Source organism: Coregonus clupeaformis, chromosome 21, assembly GCF_020615455.1.
Source record: "Coregonus clupeaformis isolate EN_2021a chromosome 21, ASM2061545v1, whole genome shotgun sequence".
Lineage (NCBI taxonomy): Eukaryota > Metazoa > Chordata > Actinopteri > Salmoniformes > Salmonidae > Coregonus > Coregonus clupeaformis.
Genome location: NC_059212.1, coordinates 20,810,714 through 20,829,762, shown reverse-complemented (window position 1 = coordinate 20,829,762; position 19,049 = coordinate 20,810,714). Strand labels below are relative to the sequence as shown.

The 19,049-nt window shown below is 41.6% G+C and overlaps 2 protein-coding genes across 3 annotated transcripts in view; both read right to left on the bottom strand.

Moving 5' to 3' along the window:
• Positions 1-13,142, bottom strand: part of LOC121535055 (phosphatidylinositol 3-kinase regulatory subunit gamma) — a 45,193-nt gene extending 32,051 nt beyond the window's left edge. The window contains exon 1 of the mRNA XM_041841746.1: positions 12,934-13,142. The gene's annotated coding sequence lies outside the window, so the exon portion shown is untranslated. The remainder of the gene's footprint in view (positions 1-12,933) is intronic.
• Positions 13,143-15,467: 2,325 nt separating this feature from the next.
• Positions 15,468-19,049, bottom strand: part of LOC121535054 (microtubule-associated serine/threonine-protein kinase 3) — a 51,305-nt gene continuing 47,723 nt past the window's right edge. For both annotated transcript variants that reach the window (XM_041841745.2, XM_041841743.2), the window contains one exon: positions 15,468-18,837. In XM_041841745.2, the coding sequence (XP_041697679.2) occupies positions 18,023-18,837 (815 nt within the window). In that variant the 3' untranslated portion in view covers positions 15,468-18,022. The remainder of the gene's footprint in view (positions 18,838-19,049) is intronic.

Below are 19,049 nucleotides of genomic sequence, written 5' to 3'. Positions count from 1 at the left end.
TCCACGGTCAAAGACAGATTGTCAATTACCTTAGTTTTTGCGTACTGTAGCTTCAGCAAGAGGAGTGAAGCTACAATATAAAACAAGCGACCAAGTTGACCCTCAAAATGGCAACTGTGCCACAGAGAGACATTAGACTTTCAGACTAGCGTTTGGTTCCACAAAGTAAGGTGAGATGAAATCTCCTTTTTTCCCAGATGATGAAATGACAAAAATCTAATCAAAGAGAGAGGGGGTGCAATGGAGGGGTTGGGCTTGTGACTCAGGAAATAAGAGCATTCTCGTAATCTTCTGAGTCCTAATATCACCGCTATAAACCGTTAAATAGTTATCATGATTACACGACATACCGTTGGGCAACACTACTCACCCCACTTTTGGGCAGAGAGAAACTGGAGAGACTCACCAAGGCTCTCTGTCTGACATCCTCTGTGTAAAAAATGAAAAAAAAGAAGAGTTGCCAGGGTCGACAAGTGGCACTGGCATGCCCAACCACAGCCAGCAATCCCCCCACCCACATAAATCCATTCCTCTTTGCCATTTTTTGTTTGTTTATATTCACAATCTTGCAGAAGACAACTGCAATCATCCCGCACTCCATTGTAGTCCACTTCAGCATTTTATTCCACAGCAAAAAAAGTGCTGCAACTAATATCAGTTAAATGGAGAATCATCTCTTACAATCCTACACAGGGAGAGCAGCCCACATTTCAAGGCAGCAGCTGGCAGGCTGGTCGTCACTGGATCCATCCCTTTTTTCCCCCTCACTTTTATTCAGTCAAGAGATGGCACACTTTGTTATCAGGAGAGCCCAAACGGCTAAGGGAGACCACAGAAAATAATTAATGAATAAAAAGGCAATAAACTCACTGTTGCTAGAGAGAGGGAAACTAAGCCTGGCCTCTCATTGGCTGCTATTTGGCCATGTGCTCTGGAGTCACCAGAGAAGCTCAGGCAAATCAAGGAAATGTTCTAATATTAGAATGTATCTAGGCAGTGATCAAACTCCTGACCCAAACAACTCCACCTTTTTTACACTGCACTTTTTTTGCATCCTCAAAGACTGACTCTGCTCTTTGATGAAAATATATGCAGTATGATCAAATATATATATATATATATACAGTGAGGGAAAAAAGTATTTGATCCCCTGCTGATTTTGTACGTTTGCCCACTGACAAAGATATCATCAGTCTATAATTTTAATGGTAGGTTTATTTGAACAGTGAGAGACAGAATAACAACAGAAAAATCCAGAAAAACGCATGTCAAAAATGTTATACATTGATTTGTATTTTAATGAGGGAAATAAGTATTTGACCCCTCTGCAAAACATGACTTAGTACTTGGTGGCAAAACCCTTGTTGGCAATCACAGAGGTCAGACGTTTCTTGTAGTTGGCCACCAGGTTTGCACACATCTCAGGAGGGATTTTGTTCCACTCCTCTTTGCAGATCTTCTCCAAGTCATTAAGGTTGAGGCTGACGTTTGGCAACTCGAACCTTCAGCTCCCTCCACAGATTTTCTATGGGATTAAGGTCTGGAGACTGGCTAGGCCACTCCAGGACCTTAATGTGCTTCTTCTTGAGCCACTCCTTTGTTGCCTTGGCCGTGTGTTTTGGGTCATTGTCATGCTGGAATACCCATCCACGACCCATTTTCAATGCCCTGGCTGTGGGAAGGAGGTTCTCACCCAAGATTTGATGGTACATGGCCCCGTCCATCGTCCCTTTGATGTGGTGAAGTTGTCCTGTCCCCTTAGCAGAAAAACACCCCCAAAGCATAATGTTTCCACCTCCATGTTTGACGGTGGGGATGTTGTTCTTGGGGTCATAGGCAGCATTCCTCCTCCTCCAAACACGGTGAGTTGAGTTGATGCCAAAGAGCTCGATTTTGGTCTCATCTGACCACAACACTTTCACCCAGTTCTCCTCTGAATCATTCAGATGTTCATTGGCAAACTTCAGACGGCCCTCTATATATGTGCTTTCTTGAGCAGGGGGACCTTGCGGGTGCTGCAGGATTTCAGTCCTTCACGGCGTAGTGTGTTACCAATTGTTTTCTTGGTGACTATGGTCCCAGCTGCCTTGAGATCATTGACAAAATCCTCCCGTTTAGTTCTGGGCTGATTCCTCACCGTTCTCATGATCATTGCAACTCCACAAGGTGAGATTTTGCATGGAGCCCCAGGCCGAGGGAGATTGACAGTTATTTTGTGTTTCTTCCATTTGCGAATAATCGCACCTACTGTTGTCACATTCTCACCAAGCTGCTTGGCGATGGTCTTGTAGCCCATTCCAGCCTTGTGTAGGTCTACAATCTTGTCCCTGACATCCTTGGAGAGGTCTTTGGTCTTGGCCATGGTGGAGAGTTTGGAATCTGATTGATTGATTGCTCCTGTGGACAGGTGTCTTTTATACAGGTAACAAACTGAGATTAGGAGCACTCCCTTTAAGAGTGTGCTCCTAATCTCAGCTCGTTGCCTGTATAAAAGACAACTGGGAGCCAGAAATCTTTCTGATTGAGAGGGGGTCAAATACTTATTTCCCTCATTAAAATGCAAATCAATTAATAACATTTTTGACATGCGTTTTTCTGGATTTTTTTGTTGTTATTCTGTCTCTCACTGTTCAAATAAACCTACCATTAAAATTATTAGACTGATCATTTCTTTGTCAGTGGGCAAACGTACAAAATCAGCAGGGGATCAAATACTTTTTTCCCTCACTGTATATATATTTATGAAAAAATGTATTATACAGATACAATTATTGTCTGGTGCTGCAATATAAATAAGCTATATTTTACCATTACCAGGAAAGGACCATCAAAATTACCAGATTAGATTAATCTGGGGATGTAGATAAAGGGCTTCATTGCCAAAATCCCGAAGTATCCCTTAGCACTTACAAATTCGTAACATATTGTACGAATTGGAATTCGTAATGCATCATAAGAATTAGTGTTGATACCAAAACGATTCCACGGCAAAAAAAAGGCGTATTAGCCAGTCACAGAATGGCACTTGAACCGGACAGATCTTTTGAGTTCAATATCATTACATTGGACATTTTTGAATGTATGCATTAATTAAACAATTATACGATCATACAATCAATTTGACTTTGTTAAAAAATATATATACTACATATAAAACGTAATGCTACATTGTGGCTGCTACAAGTTAGCTAGTCTTTGCTGTAGCAAAGTTGACTTGGCTACTGCGTCTCTCTCCCTCCTGTCCACTCCGCTCCCATCTCACATATCCCATCTCCGCTCACCCGATGCAGCAATAGTGGCAGCAGCATCTCTACCTTGTGCCACAGTGCGCAGGTTAAAAACGTAAGTAAAAAATATATATATAAAATTGTTTTTCGAATATACAGATATCTGAAAAAGAAAATCATTTATTTGAATGGTAAATCTCTATTGATAAAGTGGCTAGATCAAGATGTAACCTAGGACTATTCAGAATATGGTGAATGCATATTCAATAGGATGTGCAAGCATTGAGTTACTGAACTTGTTTTGGTTGATTTCATGAGGCTACAGATGAAAAATATGTTTACCTAATTTTATTGTACTGATCAACATTTGCATAGAATAACCAATCTTATTTGATCAAAGTGTGCACTGTCAAGATTTGTATTTGTATTTTTTATGGATCCCCATTAGCTGCTGCCTCTTCCTGGGGTCCAGCAAAATTAAGGCAGTTATGCATTTAAAAAAACATTACAATACATTCATAACAGATTTCACAGCACACTAAGTGTGTGCCCTCAGGCCCCTACTCTACTACCACATATCTACAACACAAAATCAATTTGTACGTGTGTATAGAGTGTATGTTATCAAGTGTGTGTATGCATGTGTCTGTGCCTATGTTTGTGTTGCTTCACAGTCCCCGCTGTTTATCTGTTTTTAAAATCTGATTCTACTGCTTGCATCAGTTACCTGATGTGGAATAGAGTTCCATGTAATCATGGCTCTATTACATTTACATTTTAGTCATTTAGCAGACGCTCTTATCCAGAGCGACTTACAGGAGCAATTAGGGTTAAGTGCCTTGCTTAAGGGCACATCGACAGATTTTTCACCTAGTCGGCTCGGGGATTAGAACCAGTGACCTTTCAGTTACTGGCACAACACTCTTAACCACTAAGCTACCTGCCTCTATGTAGTACTGTGCGCCTCCCATAGTCTGTTCTGGACTTGGGGACTGTGAAGAGACCTCTGGTGGCATGTCTTGTGGGGTATGCATGGGTGTCTGAGCTGTGTGCCAGTCGTTCAAACAGACAGCTCGGTGCTTTCAACATGTCAACACCTCTCACAAACACAAGCAGTGATGAAGTCAATCTCTCCTCCACTTTGAGCCAGGAGAGATTGACATGCATATTATTAATGTTTGCTCTCTGTGACAATCCAAGGGCCAGCCGTGCTGCCCTGTTTTGAGCCAATTGCAATTTTCCTAAGTCCCTCTTTATGGCACCTGACCACACGACTGAACAGTAGTCCAGGTGCGATAAAACTAGAGCCAGTAGGACCTACCTTGTTGATTGTGCTGTTTAGAAGGTAGAGTAGCACTGCTACTGTCGTATCAATATGTTTTGACCATGACAGTTTACAATCCAGGGTTACTCCAAGCAGTTTAGTCACCTCAACTTGCTCAATCTCCACATTATTTATTACAAGATTTAATTGAGATTTGGAGTTTAGTGAATGATTTGTTCCAAATACAATGCTTTTAGTTTTAGAAATATTTAGGACTAACTTATTCCTTGCCACTTAACTCTTTGTTAAGTGTTGCAGTCATTTCAGTCACTGTAGTAGCTGACATGTATAGTGTTGAGTCATCCGCATACATAGATACTCTGGCTTTACTCAAAGCCAGTGGCATGTCATTAGTAAAGATTGAAAAAAGTAATTGGCCTAGACAGCTGCCCTGGGGAATTCCTGATTCTATCTGGATTATGTTGGAGAGGCTTCCATTAAAGAACACCCTCTGTGTTCTGTTAGACAGGTAACTCTGTATCCACAATATAGCAGGTGGAGTAAAGCCATAACACATACAGTGAGGGAAAAAAGTATTTGATCCCCTGCTGATTTTGTACGTTTGCCCACTGACAAAGAAATGATCAGTCTATAATTTTAATGGTAGGTTTATTTGAACAGTGAGAGACAGAATAACAACAATAAAATCCAGAAAACGCATGTCAAAAATGTTATAAATTGATTTGCATTTTAATGAGGGAAATAAGTATTTGACCCCTCTGCAAAACATGACTTAGTACTTGGTGGCAAAACCCTTGTTGGCAATCACAGAGGTCAGACGTTTCTTGTAGTTGGCCACCAGGTTTGCACACATCTCAGGAGGGATTTTGTTCCACTCCTCTTTGCAGATCTTCTCCAAGTCATTAAGGTTTCGAGGCTGATGTTTGTCAACTCAAACCTTCAGCTCCCTCCACAGATGTTCTATGGGATTAAGATCTGGAGACTGGCTAGGCCACTCCAAGACCTTAATGTGCTTCTTCTTGAGCCACTCCTTTGTTGCCTTGGCCGTGTGTTTTGGGTCATTGTCATGCTGGAATACCCATCCACGACCCATTTTCAATGCCCTGGCTGAGGGAAGGAGGTTCTCACCCAAGATTTGACAGTACATGGCCCCGTCCATCGTCCCTTTGATGCGGTGAAGTTGTCCTGTCCCCTTAGCAGAAAAACACCCCCAAAGCATAATGTTTCCACCTCCATGTTTGACGGTGGGGATGGTGTTCTTGGGGTCATAGGCAGCATTCCACCTCCTCCAAACACGGTGAGTTGAGTTGATGCCAAAGAGCTCAATTTTGGTCTCATCTGACCACAACACTTTCCCCCAGTTCTCCTCTGAATCATTCAGATGTTCATTGGCAAACTTCAGATGGCCCTGTATATGTGCTTTCTTGAGCAGGGGGACCTTGCGGGCGCTGCAGGATTTCAGTCCTTCACGGCGTAGTGTGTTACCAATTGTTTTCTTGGTGACTATGGTCCCAGCTGCCTTGAGATCATTGACAAGATCCTCCCGTGTAGTTCTGGGCTGATTCCTCACCATTCTCATGATCATTGCAACTACACGAGGTGAGATCTTGCATGGAGCCCCAGGCCGAGGGAGATTGACAGTTATTTTGTGTTTCTTCCATTTGCGAATAATCACACCAACTGTTGTCACCTTCTCACCAAGCTGCTTGGCGATGGTCTTGTAGCCCATTCCAGCCTTGTGTAGGTCTACAATCTTGTCCCTGACATCCTTGGAGAGCTCTTTGGTCTTGGCCATGGTGGAGAGTTTGGAATCTGATTGATTGATTGCGTCTGTGGACAGGTGTCTTTTATACAGGTAACAAGCTGAGATTAGGAGCACCGCCTAGCTCGTTACCTGTATAAAAGACACCTGGGAGCCAGAAATCTTTCTGATTGAGAGGGGGTCAAATACTTATTTCCCTCATTAAAATGCAAATCAATTTATAAAAATTTTGACATGCGTTTTTCTGGATTTTTTTGTTGTTATTCTGTCTCTCACTGTTCAAATAAAACTACCATTAAAATTATAGACTGATCATTTCTTTGTCAGTGGGCAAACGTACAAAATCAGCAGGGGATCAAATACTTTTTTTCCCCTCACTGTACGTTTTTCCAGCAACAGACTATGATCGATAATCTCAAAAGCCGCACTGAAGTCGAACAAAACAGCCCCCACAATCAAAAGATGATCTTGACTGGGAGAGATGTGAGGCGGGGGAGACGAAGTGAATAAAGTTTTTGGTAACCTTGAGCTTTATAATCCGCAATATTTTGCATTATGTTAGCATATTATCACAAACAAGGTACTAGGGTAGTGAATTGATGCTGGCTTCAGCTGTAAGCTAGCAAGGAAAGTTAGCCTACAAAGTTGAAAGCTACCGGTATCTTCTTGCATTGTAGTGTTCTAGTCTGTACTGGACATTGTTTTGGGAACAGTAATTAGCGGTTTCAACATAGCTACATGCCGTTTTGGCTTACATTTACATTTTAGTCATTTAGCAGACGCTCTTATCCAGAGCGACTTACAGTTAGTGAATACATCTTCTTTTTTTTTATACTGGCCCCCCGTGGGAATCGAAGCCACAACCCTGGCGTTGCAAACGCCATGCTCTATCAACTGAGCTACATCCCTGCCGGCCATTCCCTCCCTGGACGACGCTGGGCCAATTGTGCGCCGCCCATGAGTCTCCCGGTCGCGGCCGGCTGCGACAGAGCCTGGATTCGAACCAGGATCTCTAGTGGCACAGTTAGCACTGCGATGCAGTGCCTTAGACCACTGCGCCACTCAGGAGCACTACTTTCAAAACTACTGGCTGAAGTCACACAAAAGCTGGAGCATCAGAGGAGCTGCAAGCCAATATAGTTGGGTATATAATCACTGCAACTTTTGACCAATTTTACAATAGCTTATTTTCCTAAATAAGCGAGTAGTAAAACATAATCCCACCGTAAAGTAGGGATTATTATTTTTTTCTTCAGATATCTGTATAATCGAAAAACAATTTTATATATTTTTTTGGACGTACGTTTTTAACCTGTGCACTGCGGCACAAGGTAGAGACGCTGCTGCCACTATTGCTGCATCGGGTGAGCGGAGATGGGATATGTGAGATGGGAGCGGAGTGGACAGGAGGGAGAGAGACGCAGTAGCCAAGTCAACTTTGCTACAGCAAAGACTAGCTAACTTGTAGCAACCTCAATGTAATTTATCATCCCATATAACAGTGCCTGTCTTGACTGGAGTAGCCTAGAGAAGCTAGCCAGCTATAGCTAGCCAGGATAATTGAGGATGGTCAGTGCTATCTGGGATCCTTGGGACGTCCCTTCCCTACACCTAACCTTAACCCCTACGTTAACCATAACCCTTACCTAACCCTAACCTTAAAAGGTGTAATATGCTGAAATTGCTCTACAATTTCCTGATTGCAAAAATGTTAATAGTTCGCCTAATTTCAGTGTATGTGACAACACAAGCAGTCATTGTGTAGAGATTCATTGAACCATCTAAATTGCTGTGAAATATATTTTCCATAACCAAAAATATTGTATTTTCAACTGTTTGAAGCTGGTGTACAAAACCAAAAGTAAAAGACACAAAAACCAAACAAAAGAACGGGAAGCATAGAAATAGCGCACATAGAACAGATCTACCGCTTAGACTTTCTTTGAATGAGAATGACAGATCTATAACTCACATTTCTATGTGAATTTGGTCAGCTCGTCCAAAAAGTTACATATTGTAGCTTTAACCCTTACCTTAATTTAAAATGTCAACTTCAAATGGTGTAGGGACGTCCCAAGGATCCCATGGCACAGACCAATTGAGGATGATGCGCTTTCTCCCCAGCCCCATTCAAATTAAACAACAGCCTACCCTCAGTGGTTTTTAGGGGAAAAGGAATAGAACCTGTGATGCGACTTCCACTTTTGGACGTGCGCCTCGTTGTTTACAGTCTCCGGTGAAACATATAGCGGATGTCTATAGCTAGTGCCAGTCTTTCTTCTAGATTAAGTTATTGACACAAAGTCGACAGACACCACATACCAATTTTGTTAGTGACAACTTTGTCGGAGATTCCATTATCGCTAGATAACGCCAGCTAATATCTGGCTAGCAGCTAGCTACAGCATGTGCTAGCTTGCTCTCTGAAGTGGTTTCCATTCGGAATATTAACAAGGCGACACTCCATCTAAACTCCTTCTCCAAATTTACTGGATTGGTTGAACAGTGCAGAAGAGAACCTGACAATTTTTTCTCTCGTCATGACCAGAATGTGGGGCATCCCGCTCAGGCGTTTCTTTTATGCCTGCTACGTTAGTTTAGTTGGTTGCGCGTAGTAGCCTACTCCTTTTCATTTAGCTAACTTTTAATTCCATCTTGCATTAGTGAACTCTCACTTTACTGCTACACATGGAACCTGTTTGACTGTAGTGCCGCTTTGATTGGCCAACAAAAACAACAAGCTACACGTGTAAAGGCTACCAGTCTTTATGAGGCTGAAAGTCAGAAAAACTATATTCAAAAGTTAGTTTTTTTTATTAAATTATGAATTTGAAATGTCATGGTATATCCTTATATGTAACAATGTCACATGGATATTTTAATTCAATTTAGAAACATTATTTTTTCACTGTTAAAATAGGCCTATAATTTCGCTCTCAAAAATGTACACTCACTAGTAATTGAATACCAACTTCCGTTCGGATATTCTAATAACTTTCAAATAACCGTGCCCATCCCTACTGTAAAGTGGTCCTGAACTGATTAAATACGGGTTGCTTAGGCTCCAGCTGGCTGTTTACAGCGCCCATTTGTACTCTTAACCTCAAGGCCACCTCCCAGTCCCCTCTCAGGCTGCTGTACTGGACCGTTACTGGGGGTGAAAATACTGACAATACCCTTATCCCTTATCTCTCGCAGGGCCATGACATAATATTAAGCTATGATGTATTAAAGATCTTATTGATATATAAACATAATATTGCATAATATTTTATAATTATATTTGATAAAGCAAAATCTCTGCAAAACACTTGCTACAGATATTGCGAATTTATAATAATAATAATATAATATGCCATTTAGCAGACGCTTTTATCCTAAGCGACTTACAGTCATGCGTGCATACATTATTTATTTTTTTGTGTATGGGTGGTCCCGGGGATCGAACCCACTACCTTGGCGTTACAAGCGCCGTGCTCTACCAGCTGAGCTACAGAGGACCACAATTTGACACATCATAGCTTTTTGTGTTTATTCCCTCAATGTGTTTTTCCTGTAAAACGATATAGCCAAGGGGAAATTACAAATAGGCCTACTTAACATTACTTATTCATTTCCTGAAATGAATAAATAGAAATACACATCTCAGTGATCTTGCAGGACCGCCCCCTCAAAACAGACCAAAAACAATGTTTTAATTTCTGATCTGGAGTGTGACCATGCATTTCATACACATTGAGTGTACAAAACATTAGGTACACTTCCAAAATATTGAGTTGCACCCCCTTTTGCCCTCAGAACAGCCTCAATTCGTCGGGGCATGGACTTTACAAGGTGTCGAAAGCGTTCTACAGGGATCCTGGCCCATGTTGACTCCAATGCTTCCCACAGTTGTGTCAACTTGGCTGGATGTCCTTTGGGTGGTGGACCATTCTTGATACACACGTGAAACAGTTGAGTGAAAAAAACAGCAGTGTTGCAGTTCTTGACACACTCAAACCGGTGCGCCTGGCACCTACTACCGTACCCCATTCAAGGGCACTTAAATATTTTGTCTTGCCCATTCACCCTATGAATGCCACACGTACACAATCCATGTCTCAATTGTCTCGAGGCTTAAAAATCCTTCTTTAACCCGTCTCCTCCCCTTTATCTACACTGATTAAAGTCAATTTAACAAGTGACATCAATAGGGGATCATAGCTTTCACCTGGATCTATGTCATGGAAAGAGCAGGTGGTCCTAATATTTTGTACACTCCGTGTACATTTTACATTTTAGTCATTTAGCAGACGCTCTTATCCAGAGCGACTTACAGTTAGTGAGTGCATAAATTGTTTTTCTCATACTGGCCTCCCGTGGGAATCGAACCCACAACCCTGGCGTTGCAAGCGCCATGCTCTACCAACTGAGCTACACGGAAATGATGGAAATGCACTAATACTGCAATTCAGTCAGGTACATGAATCTTTGCATGGGGGGGAAAACAGACAAACTGTATTAATACTTTCCTAACAATTACACATAACTCAGACTATCAAAGCCTGAACCAACTATCAGTGCAGGAGACAAGTTCTGTGTGTTCATCATTGCTTTTCATAAGGGGCATTCACCCAATTCGAGTCAAAAGTGTCATTTCTGGAGACAGCCATTTCAGTGTAAGTATTTTAAAAAGGCAGACAGTGTTACAACTAATATTTAAATGCACATCTAAGCCCCAAAATGCAGCTAGTATGTAGGCTTAAACTAGAATTGACATACATTCACCTTGTGGCCATCTGTCCGCTGGTAGACACCATATGCTTGTTGTGGACGTCAACAGTCTACAACATGATATAGCCTAGTAATATCTCATAAGCATATTTGAAATCTAATCCTTGTTATATTGTAGCAACATAAGGAACAGCACTAGGCCTATATGTTGCATAAGACGATTCCAGAAAAACAGGCCTCAATAGCTAAACGCAGCAACAACAAATCTGCACATTTTGAGGTAGGCTTACATAGTGGTGGTGCTTGCTTGTTAAGAGACAGTTGCCCTTAGGTGCACATCAGGGCTCAGCTTATCTAACCCAGATCTGACTAACTGTTTGTAGGTCAAATGCAAAATTGGCCTGAGCAGTAGCATTTTGGGGGCTTTTTTATACCCTGTGTGGGAAAGGGCTTGGCCCACATCAGGGCACATATCTACTGTAAAACAAAAAGGGGGGAAATTATTTGCTTAACTGGCATGCCATCAACTTGCTGTAATGGAGGAACTTGACGATTGTTTTGACCAGTTTTTCCAGTCAAAATGAAGGGACTTGGGTCTTCAAAGACTTTTCAATAATGAGCGTAAGTAGCTCCATTAAACTGAATAAATATGGGCATGCCATAACACCTCTCAACACACCTCAAGGTGTTGTTATATTTTCTTCAAAAACGAGATACAGACGTTAGAGGATGTCCTAACTGGAAGTCTATTCAAAATATGTGGTCATATGTAGGCTGGTTATTTATTTCTCATTTTTATGTTGAAATAAAAATATATATACAGTGTAATAGTTACATAAGTAACCCTAGTAGTAATCTGTAGTAGTAATCTGTAGTAGTAACCCTAGTAGTAACCCTAGTAGTAATCTGTAGTAGTAACCCTAGTAGTAACCCTAGTAGTAATCTGTAGTAGTAACCCTAGTAGTAACCCTAGTAGTAATCTGTAGTAGTAACCCTAGTAGTAATCTGTAGTAGTAACCCTAGTAGTAATCTGTAGTAGTAACCCTAGTAGTAACCCTAGTAGTAATCTGTAGTAGTAACCCTAGTAGTAACCCTAGTAGTAATCTGTAGTAGTAACCCTAGTAGTAATCTGTAGTAGTAACCCTAGTAGTAATCTTCACCTTGACCCCAAGTACAGTGTAGCAATGAGTTAATACCAATCTTACATTACACTGTATTTATAGAAACTATCAATTATACAGTAATAGGGTCACTTGAATGTAAAGTTTGATAAACATTTTTCCAAAACTGGATAGGCATTGTTGCCACATACATTGGTGATCCTGCAAGATTTGGAATCAATCCAAGAGAAATCTGGTGACATGATTTGGCATAGAGACCTAAAACAATGCAAATGTGCAAAACATGCTAACGTTACACTTTAAAATAACAAAAACACACCAACTATGTGGATTAACAATATTATAATGGTCGAAAATATAGGGTGCTGTCAGTTACAGTAGCTATTTTTCTCGCAACAATGTTGCAAGTAAAACTAGCACATGAAACATTTCATCTTCCAGAGATGGATGTCGTGTTCGAGAAATTCACAGCTGTAACCATGTTGCTATACTGCATAAAAATGTGGCCAACAAAATAATGCAACATTCACGCGCCATATGGGAACTCTGGAAAATATGGTTACAGTAGCTAGATAGTTCGACTTGGTAGATTTTGAGATGTCAATAGAGGCACACTAGATGCCAATAGAGATGTCAATAGAGGCTATTATTTTAACATTTAGCGTGCTATAAAAGTACAGAAAACGACTTGTTGCGGTGTTCTTTGACAAGTTTATAGACATGTGCAAGTTCGTACTGCGTTGTATGCATAGCGCACTTGAAGCTCTTCCACCATTTTCCTGTTCAGTGGCTAGCACTGGAAATGTAAGAACTTGAAAAACTCACCCGCAGATATTTCTTCCAAATCTAGCTGTGGCGGCACTTTAACTGTTTAACACGTCGAAATGTAGACAGCTAATTTCCTTATCTTTCACCGTTTATTTCCCTCAATGCTTTAAAGTCTTCCACCCCCCTTGTTCACTCTTGGTCCGCTTTCTTTCTTTCTCCCTTTCTTTCTTTTGCAGCACATAACTCTCAGCTCCCTACACAGCCATTTCCAGCACAGCACCGCGCAGAAAAGGAGAATGCGTGGGAACTAATATGAACACCGCGGAAATAAACGAACCCAGTCGGAAAAGCACGAATTCCTGCAGGACAGGAAGCATATGCTCACGATAGATATTTCGAAATTCCCTAAAATCACGCCACTTCCATACAGCCTACGACTTTTTCGTAGCGGGTTAGGAGAACTTGCGCAGCAGGTTGGGAGAATTAACGTAGCAGGTTATGATAATTAGGTTAATGTTAGGAAAAGGGTTAGGATTAGCGAAAATGCTCTTCTTAGTTGTTACAAAGTCACTTGTATCTAAGTGGCATGTTTTTTAGGGAGTCCCAAATTGTTCACCTCTCCTGAATTGAAGCATTTCAGTGATCCAAAAAATGCATCTTGACAGTACAGCCAGTTCATGCCTGTTCACAACGGCGTTTTATAATAATTATTGTAAAATACACTGAGTGTACAACATTTAACATTTAAGTCATTTAGCAGACGCTCTTATCCAGAGCGACTTACATTAACATTATTTATATGACAGACTGACTAGGTGAAGCCAGGTGAAAGCTATTATCCCTTATTGATGCCACCTGTTAAATCCACTTCAATCAGTGTATTTGAAGGAGAGGAGGCAGGTTAAAGAAGGATTTTTAAGCCTTGGTACATGTATTTCCCATTTTGCTGGGAATCGGAGGTGTCCGGTGCGAGAGAGGCAGGTTGAGGTGGCCAGAGTCAGAGTAGTGCTGAAGCTGAGGAGGAGTAGTGCAGAAGCAAAGGCAGTGAAGAAAGTAGAGGAGGATGGGTCAAGGGTGAGGGATAGTAGGTCAACGAGTGATACTTGTTTACAGTATGCTTTAGTAAGGTTTGCTTCTTAGCATTTATAGCAATGGTGTCCCGTCATCCCAGGCCGTTTTTTTAATTTTTATATTCCACCTTTATTTAACCAGGTAAGCCAGTTGAGAACACGTTCTCATTTACAACTGCGACCTGGCCAAGATAAAGCAAAGTAGTGCGATAAAAAAAACAACACAGTTACATATGGAATAAACAAAACGTACAGTCAATAAAACAATCGAGAATCTATATACAGTGTGTGCAAATGTAGTAAGTTATGGAGGTAAGGCAATAAGTAGGCCATAGTGCAAAATAATTACAATTTAGTATTAACACTGGAGAGATAGATGTGCAGTAGATGATGTGCAAATAGAGATACTGGGGTGCAAATGAGCAAAATAAATAACAATGTAAATAACAATATGGGGATGAGGTAGTTGGGTGGGCTAATTACAGATGGGCTGTGTACAGGTGCAGTGATCGGTAAGAATTGAATTATTTTCTCTTCCATAAGCCACCTCCGTCATTTTAGAGAACTGAGCAGTACATCCAACCGGCCTCACAACCGCAGACCACGTGTAACCACGCCAGCCCAGGACATCCACACCCGGCTTATTCAACTGCAGGATCGTCTGAGACCAGCCACCCGGACAGCTGATGAAACTGTGGGTTTGCACCACAGAATAATTTCTGCACAAACTGTCAAACAGTCTCAGGGAAGCTCATCTGCGTGCTCGTCGTCCTCACCGGCCTCGTAACTGACTTCAGTGGTCAAATGCTCACCTTCGATGGACACTGGCACGCTGGAGAAGTATGTTCTTCACAGATGAATCCCAGTTTCAACTGTAGCAGGCAGATGGCAGACAGCGTGTATGGCGTTGTGTGGGCGAGCGGTTTGCTGATGTCAACGTTGTGAAGAGTGCTCCATGGTGGCAGTGGGGTTATGGTATGGGCAGTCATAAGCTCCGGACAACGAACACAATTGCATTTTATCGATGGCAATTTGAATGCAGAGATAACGTGTCGAGATCCTGAGGCCCATTGTCATGCCATTCATCCGCCTCCATCACCTCATGTTTCAGCATGATAATGCACGGCCCCATGTCGCAAGTATCTGTACACAATTCCTGGAAGCTGAAAATGTCCCAGTTCTTCCATGGCCATACATGTTACCCATTGAGCATGTTTGGGATGCTCTGGATCGACAGGTGTTCCAGTTTTCTGATCCATACAGATGCATATCTGTATTCCCAGTCATGTGAAATCCATAGATTAGGGCCTAATGAATTTATTTCAAATTGACTGATTTCCTTATGAACTGTAACTCAGTAAAATCTTTGAAAATGTTGCATTTATATTTTTGTTCAGCGTTTTGAATGGAAGAATATGGATTTGATCACAATAAGCCTTGAATAGTTAGTGTTGTGAATGTGCTTATCAAAATTGTTGTAAGATGTAGTTCATAAAAATAAGTCCAAGTATAATTGTCCACTTCATATTAGTCTTTTGTCATTCATTTATTTTAAACACTGTTAGACAAAACAATGGATTTCCACCAACTTTCACCAGAAACCAGTTTGGGAAATATTAAATGAAGTTGTTCGAGGGCCACTAAGGTAAGACAGAACAAAACAATGTGAATTATCTATATTAATTACAATTGACCACCCATGTGAAGAAATCAACATTACAAATGTCCCCTTTTTCATATATCAGGAAAAATGTGAGAAGGTATCATCAGTTGGTTGTATACTGTGTGCACCTCATACTTCACCCCCTTTATTATTGAAGTATTATTTAAGTTGAATTAAAAGACCCCTAAATTAATACAATTCAGTGACGTAAAAAAAGTACACTCATTTGGGTACATTCAGAACCAGTGTTTTTTTGTGTATCATTGAACAGTGTAGAAATGCAGAATGATTATATGTTCACAATCGAGGTCAGCTTAGCCATACTGTAAGAATCAGACAAATTCTCTAGCAAGCAAGACCATGAAAACAACCTCTGACAAATATAACATGTAGTTATTCAGTAAAAAATTCTACTATGATGACACAGTAACAAGATGCAGTATTTCTAATAAAGGGACCACACTTTGACAATATCAAGATCTGGGAAATCCATTGTGAATTGAATTACTTATTTGATTATATCCTCAAACCACACATTTGTTTCAAGTACTAATTAAGTAAACAAAGTTGGGTAATAAAACAAGTAGATACGTTTTAGATTTGACCTTCCGCTATCCTATCTCGTTCCAGTTGTTAAATTATTAGTTGGTGCTAAATTATTATTTTAACTCCGTCAATATTCCCATATCCAAAGCAAACTGTGAAACACGTGTTCCTAACATCACCTGACATACAGTACGACAGTTCATCCTAATATTACAGTTTATTTGAAATAACCAAGAGTGGAAGCATTTTGGTTGTTAATTCCATAGTTGCAGAAGAAAACAATGTTCCAAGGAGTATACAAAGTTGAGAGCAAAACCATCTTCAAATCTCTCACCAAACCTCTGTCAAGTCTGTTGTTCTATCCCCCAAAAAGTCACTTTTTAAGCATTGCCAACTCACTTTTTAATCATTGCCAACTGCCGTTATATTAGTTATGGTGTGTGTAAATAGCATTGGTGAATCAGCAATGTAACAAGAGTGCTTCCATGTCAAAATATACAAAAAAACAGTTCCATTTATTGTGTTGGAATCCTGCCGTTTCCCGTCATTCGTTGTAATAATTTAACAGCAGATGGAAGAAGTTCATATACAGTACACATTTGCCCCCCAAAATGTAAACATTCATATAACATGGTTTAAAAACAGCAAAGGGAGCCAGTTCCTACATACACTGTGTGATTCTTAAACAAGGGTTCTGAAAAATATTGAGAACAGCGTTAAGGGGAAATGCCTCACCTGTACAAATGCACTCCTGCTAAATTAGATTGTAGGGTAGCTTGCTTCAACAAGTAGGTAAGTATGGCATTACAGGATCGGCAACAATCTAGTATCAAAAGGTAGTAATGGCAGAACTAAGCTTAATTTATTTTGTGTCCTGTCAATCATTTTGTGATTTAAACCAATGAGAGAATTGGTGGAATCCATTTGATGATATCACTGGATGATCGACAGGGCATGGCCCATTCCTGAAGCCTCCTATGTACACTACCTCTTTTTTTAGAAGGGTTCCTATGAGAAATCCATGCTTTGGCACAGGGGCACTATTTCAAAGCATACTGAATTTAGATACCTTTCATACTTGTGCCAAGGTCTTTTAAAACGTGATACACTTTCCCTGATTCTCTTGGATCCAGTCCAGATAGTGACTACAAATCATTACCAACACATTATTGTTCTAGTGTGTTAAAGACCGCACTGAATTAAAGGACACACTTTTGTACATAAACATTCAACTTACGTTTGAAAGGCCGTATTTGATCAGACAAAATCAGCAGCCATTTTCCAAGTCATTAAACACTTTTGGAAATGTTAACCAATTGAACATTTTACAGAGATAATGGACAATAAATTGCTTAATCCGCTGTCTCCATCTAGAAACCACATCTAAACATTTGTTCTTAATTTAGTTTCCTCACGTCTCTTATCAATTCACACAACAGAATGGCCGCACCTAATTTGTGCAATTTCCACAAAAAAGGGCCAATAATACGTCATATTCAGCCCTGAAACAAAATGAAATGAACGTTAAAAAGTAATGAATAGGTTATTTCAGTAAAAAAAACATATTTACAAAGTACAAACATGTTTCAGGGGAGGGGGAAACCAAAAACAGGATGTAAACCAATTTTGGCACTCAACAGTTTTTGTTTACAGTGTGGTAGGATGCATACTGTAACTCGATCGTGTAACAGCTTTTTTTTGGTTCTTCTCTCCCTCTGGTTGCCTCGATTGGCACAGCTTGAGTATATTCTTGCGGATAAACATGCAAGCCCTTCATATACTGTACGGTAAGAGAGTATGTAACCTTAGTCTAGAGTCTTGGTGTCTTGAGTGAGACTACCTTTCACCTTCTTGGAGCAACGCTAGGCTAATACCCCTCCCTCTCTTTTGGTTTGGATATCTGCGCTGCTGTACCCTGTGCTCCTCGCCCCGCCGCCTCCAGGCTCCAGTCGGACTGAGCCAAGTTGAACCAGGATGCCTTAAACCGTGGCTGCCTGACGGGCAGCGTGGGTCTTGGCACCTTCTTCTCCTCCGGGTCGTCAAAGCTCACCTCCTGCACCGCCTTCTGCTTCTTAAAGGAGTCCCTCCTCTCGGACAGGGCTAGTTTCCTCATCACCAACTCCTTGGAGCAGTGGTCACTGCGGTGGTCGCTGCTGGCCGACTCCCTGTGGCTTCTCTGACCGCCCAGATACAGGCCCTGGCGGCCATGTTGTTCCCCCACACAGACAAACCCTGTGGCCGTATCCCCCGCCTCCAGGTCCTCTAGCCCCTCCCCCTCCGATAGGGGCACCTCCATGGTGTGTCGGCGGGTAGCGTAGGCCTTCTTGTCGCCGTGGTACGCCCCAGAGAGCTTCTCAGCTGACTGCACCCTCTTGAGGAGGGGGGAGCGGGGCGGCTCGGCACTGCGGGGGCGGACAGAGTGGCGGGCAATGGTGGGAGGGGACAGGGTCTTGCCATGGAGGCCCTTGGACAGGCCAGGAAGGGAGGACTGAGAGCACTGGGGGGAAAGGGGCTGCGGAGGGGGGATACAGGCTAGCGGGGAGGGGGGGATGCTGCTGGTGGACTTGCAGCGGCCTGCATTGGTGTAGCGGCCCAGGACGTGGAGGGAACTGGGACGGGCCTGGGAGACTGGGGAGTTGGGAGAGCTGGAGCAGGGAGAGGAGCTCTGGGGGGAGTTGGAGTCTGAGAAGAGATAGTACAGGAGAACATGCTGTAGATAAGCCTTTGATTTATTCCGTTACAAAGAAAACATTCTCGCTGTAGTGCTGTTAACTGTTCTGATAATAATGAGAATCAACTTTTGCCTGCATTTCTGTATGACATGTACCATGAAAACCAAGAGCTTTTACATAACCCAGGTATCTTCTATTCAGATACCAATTGACTTGGTATAT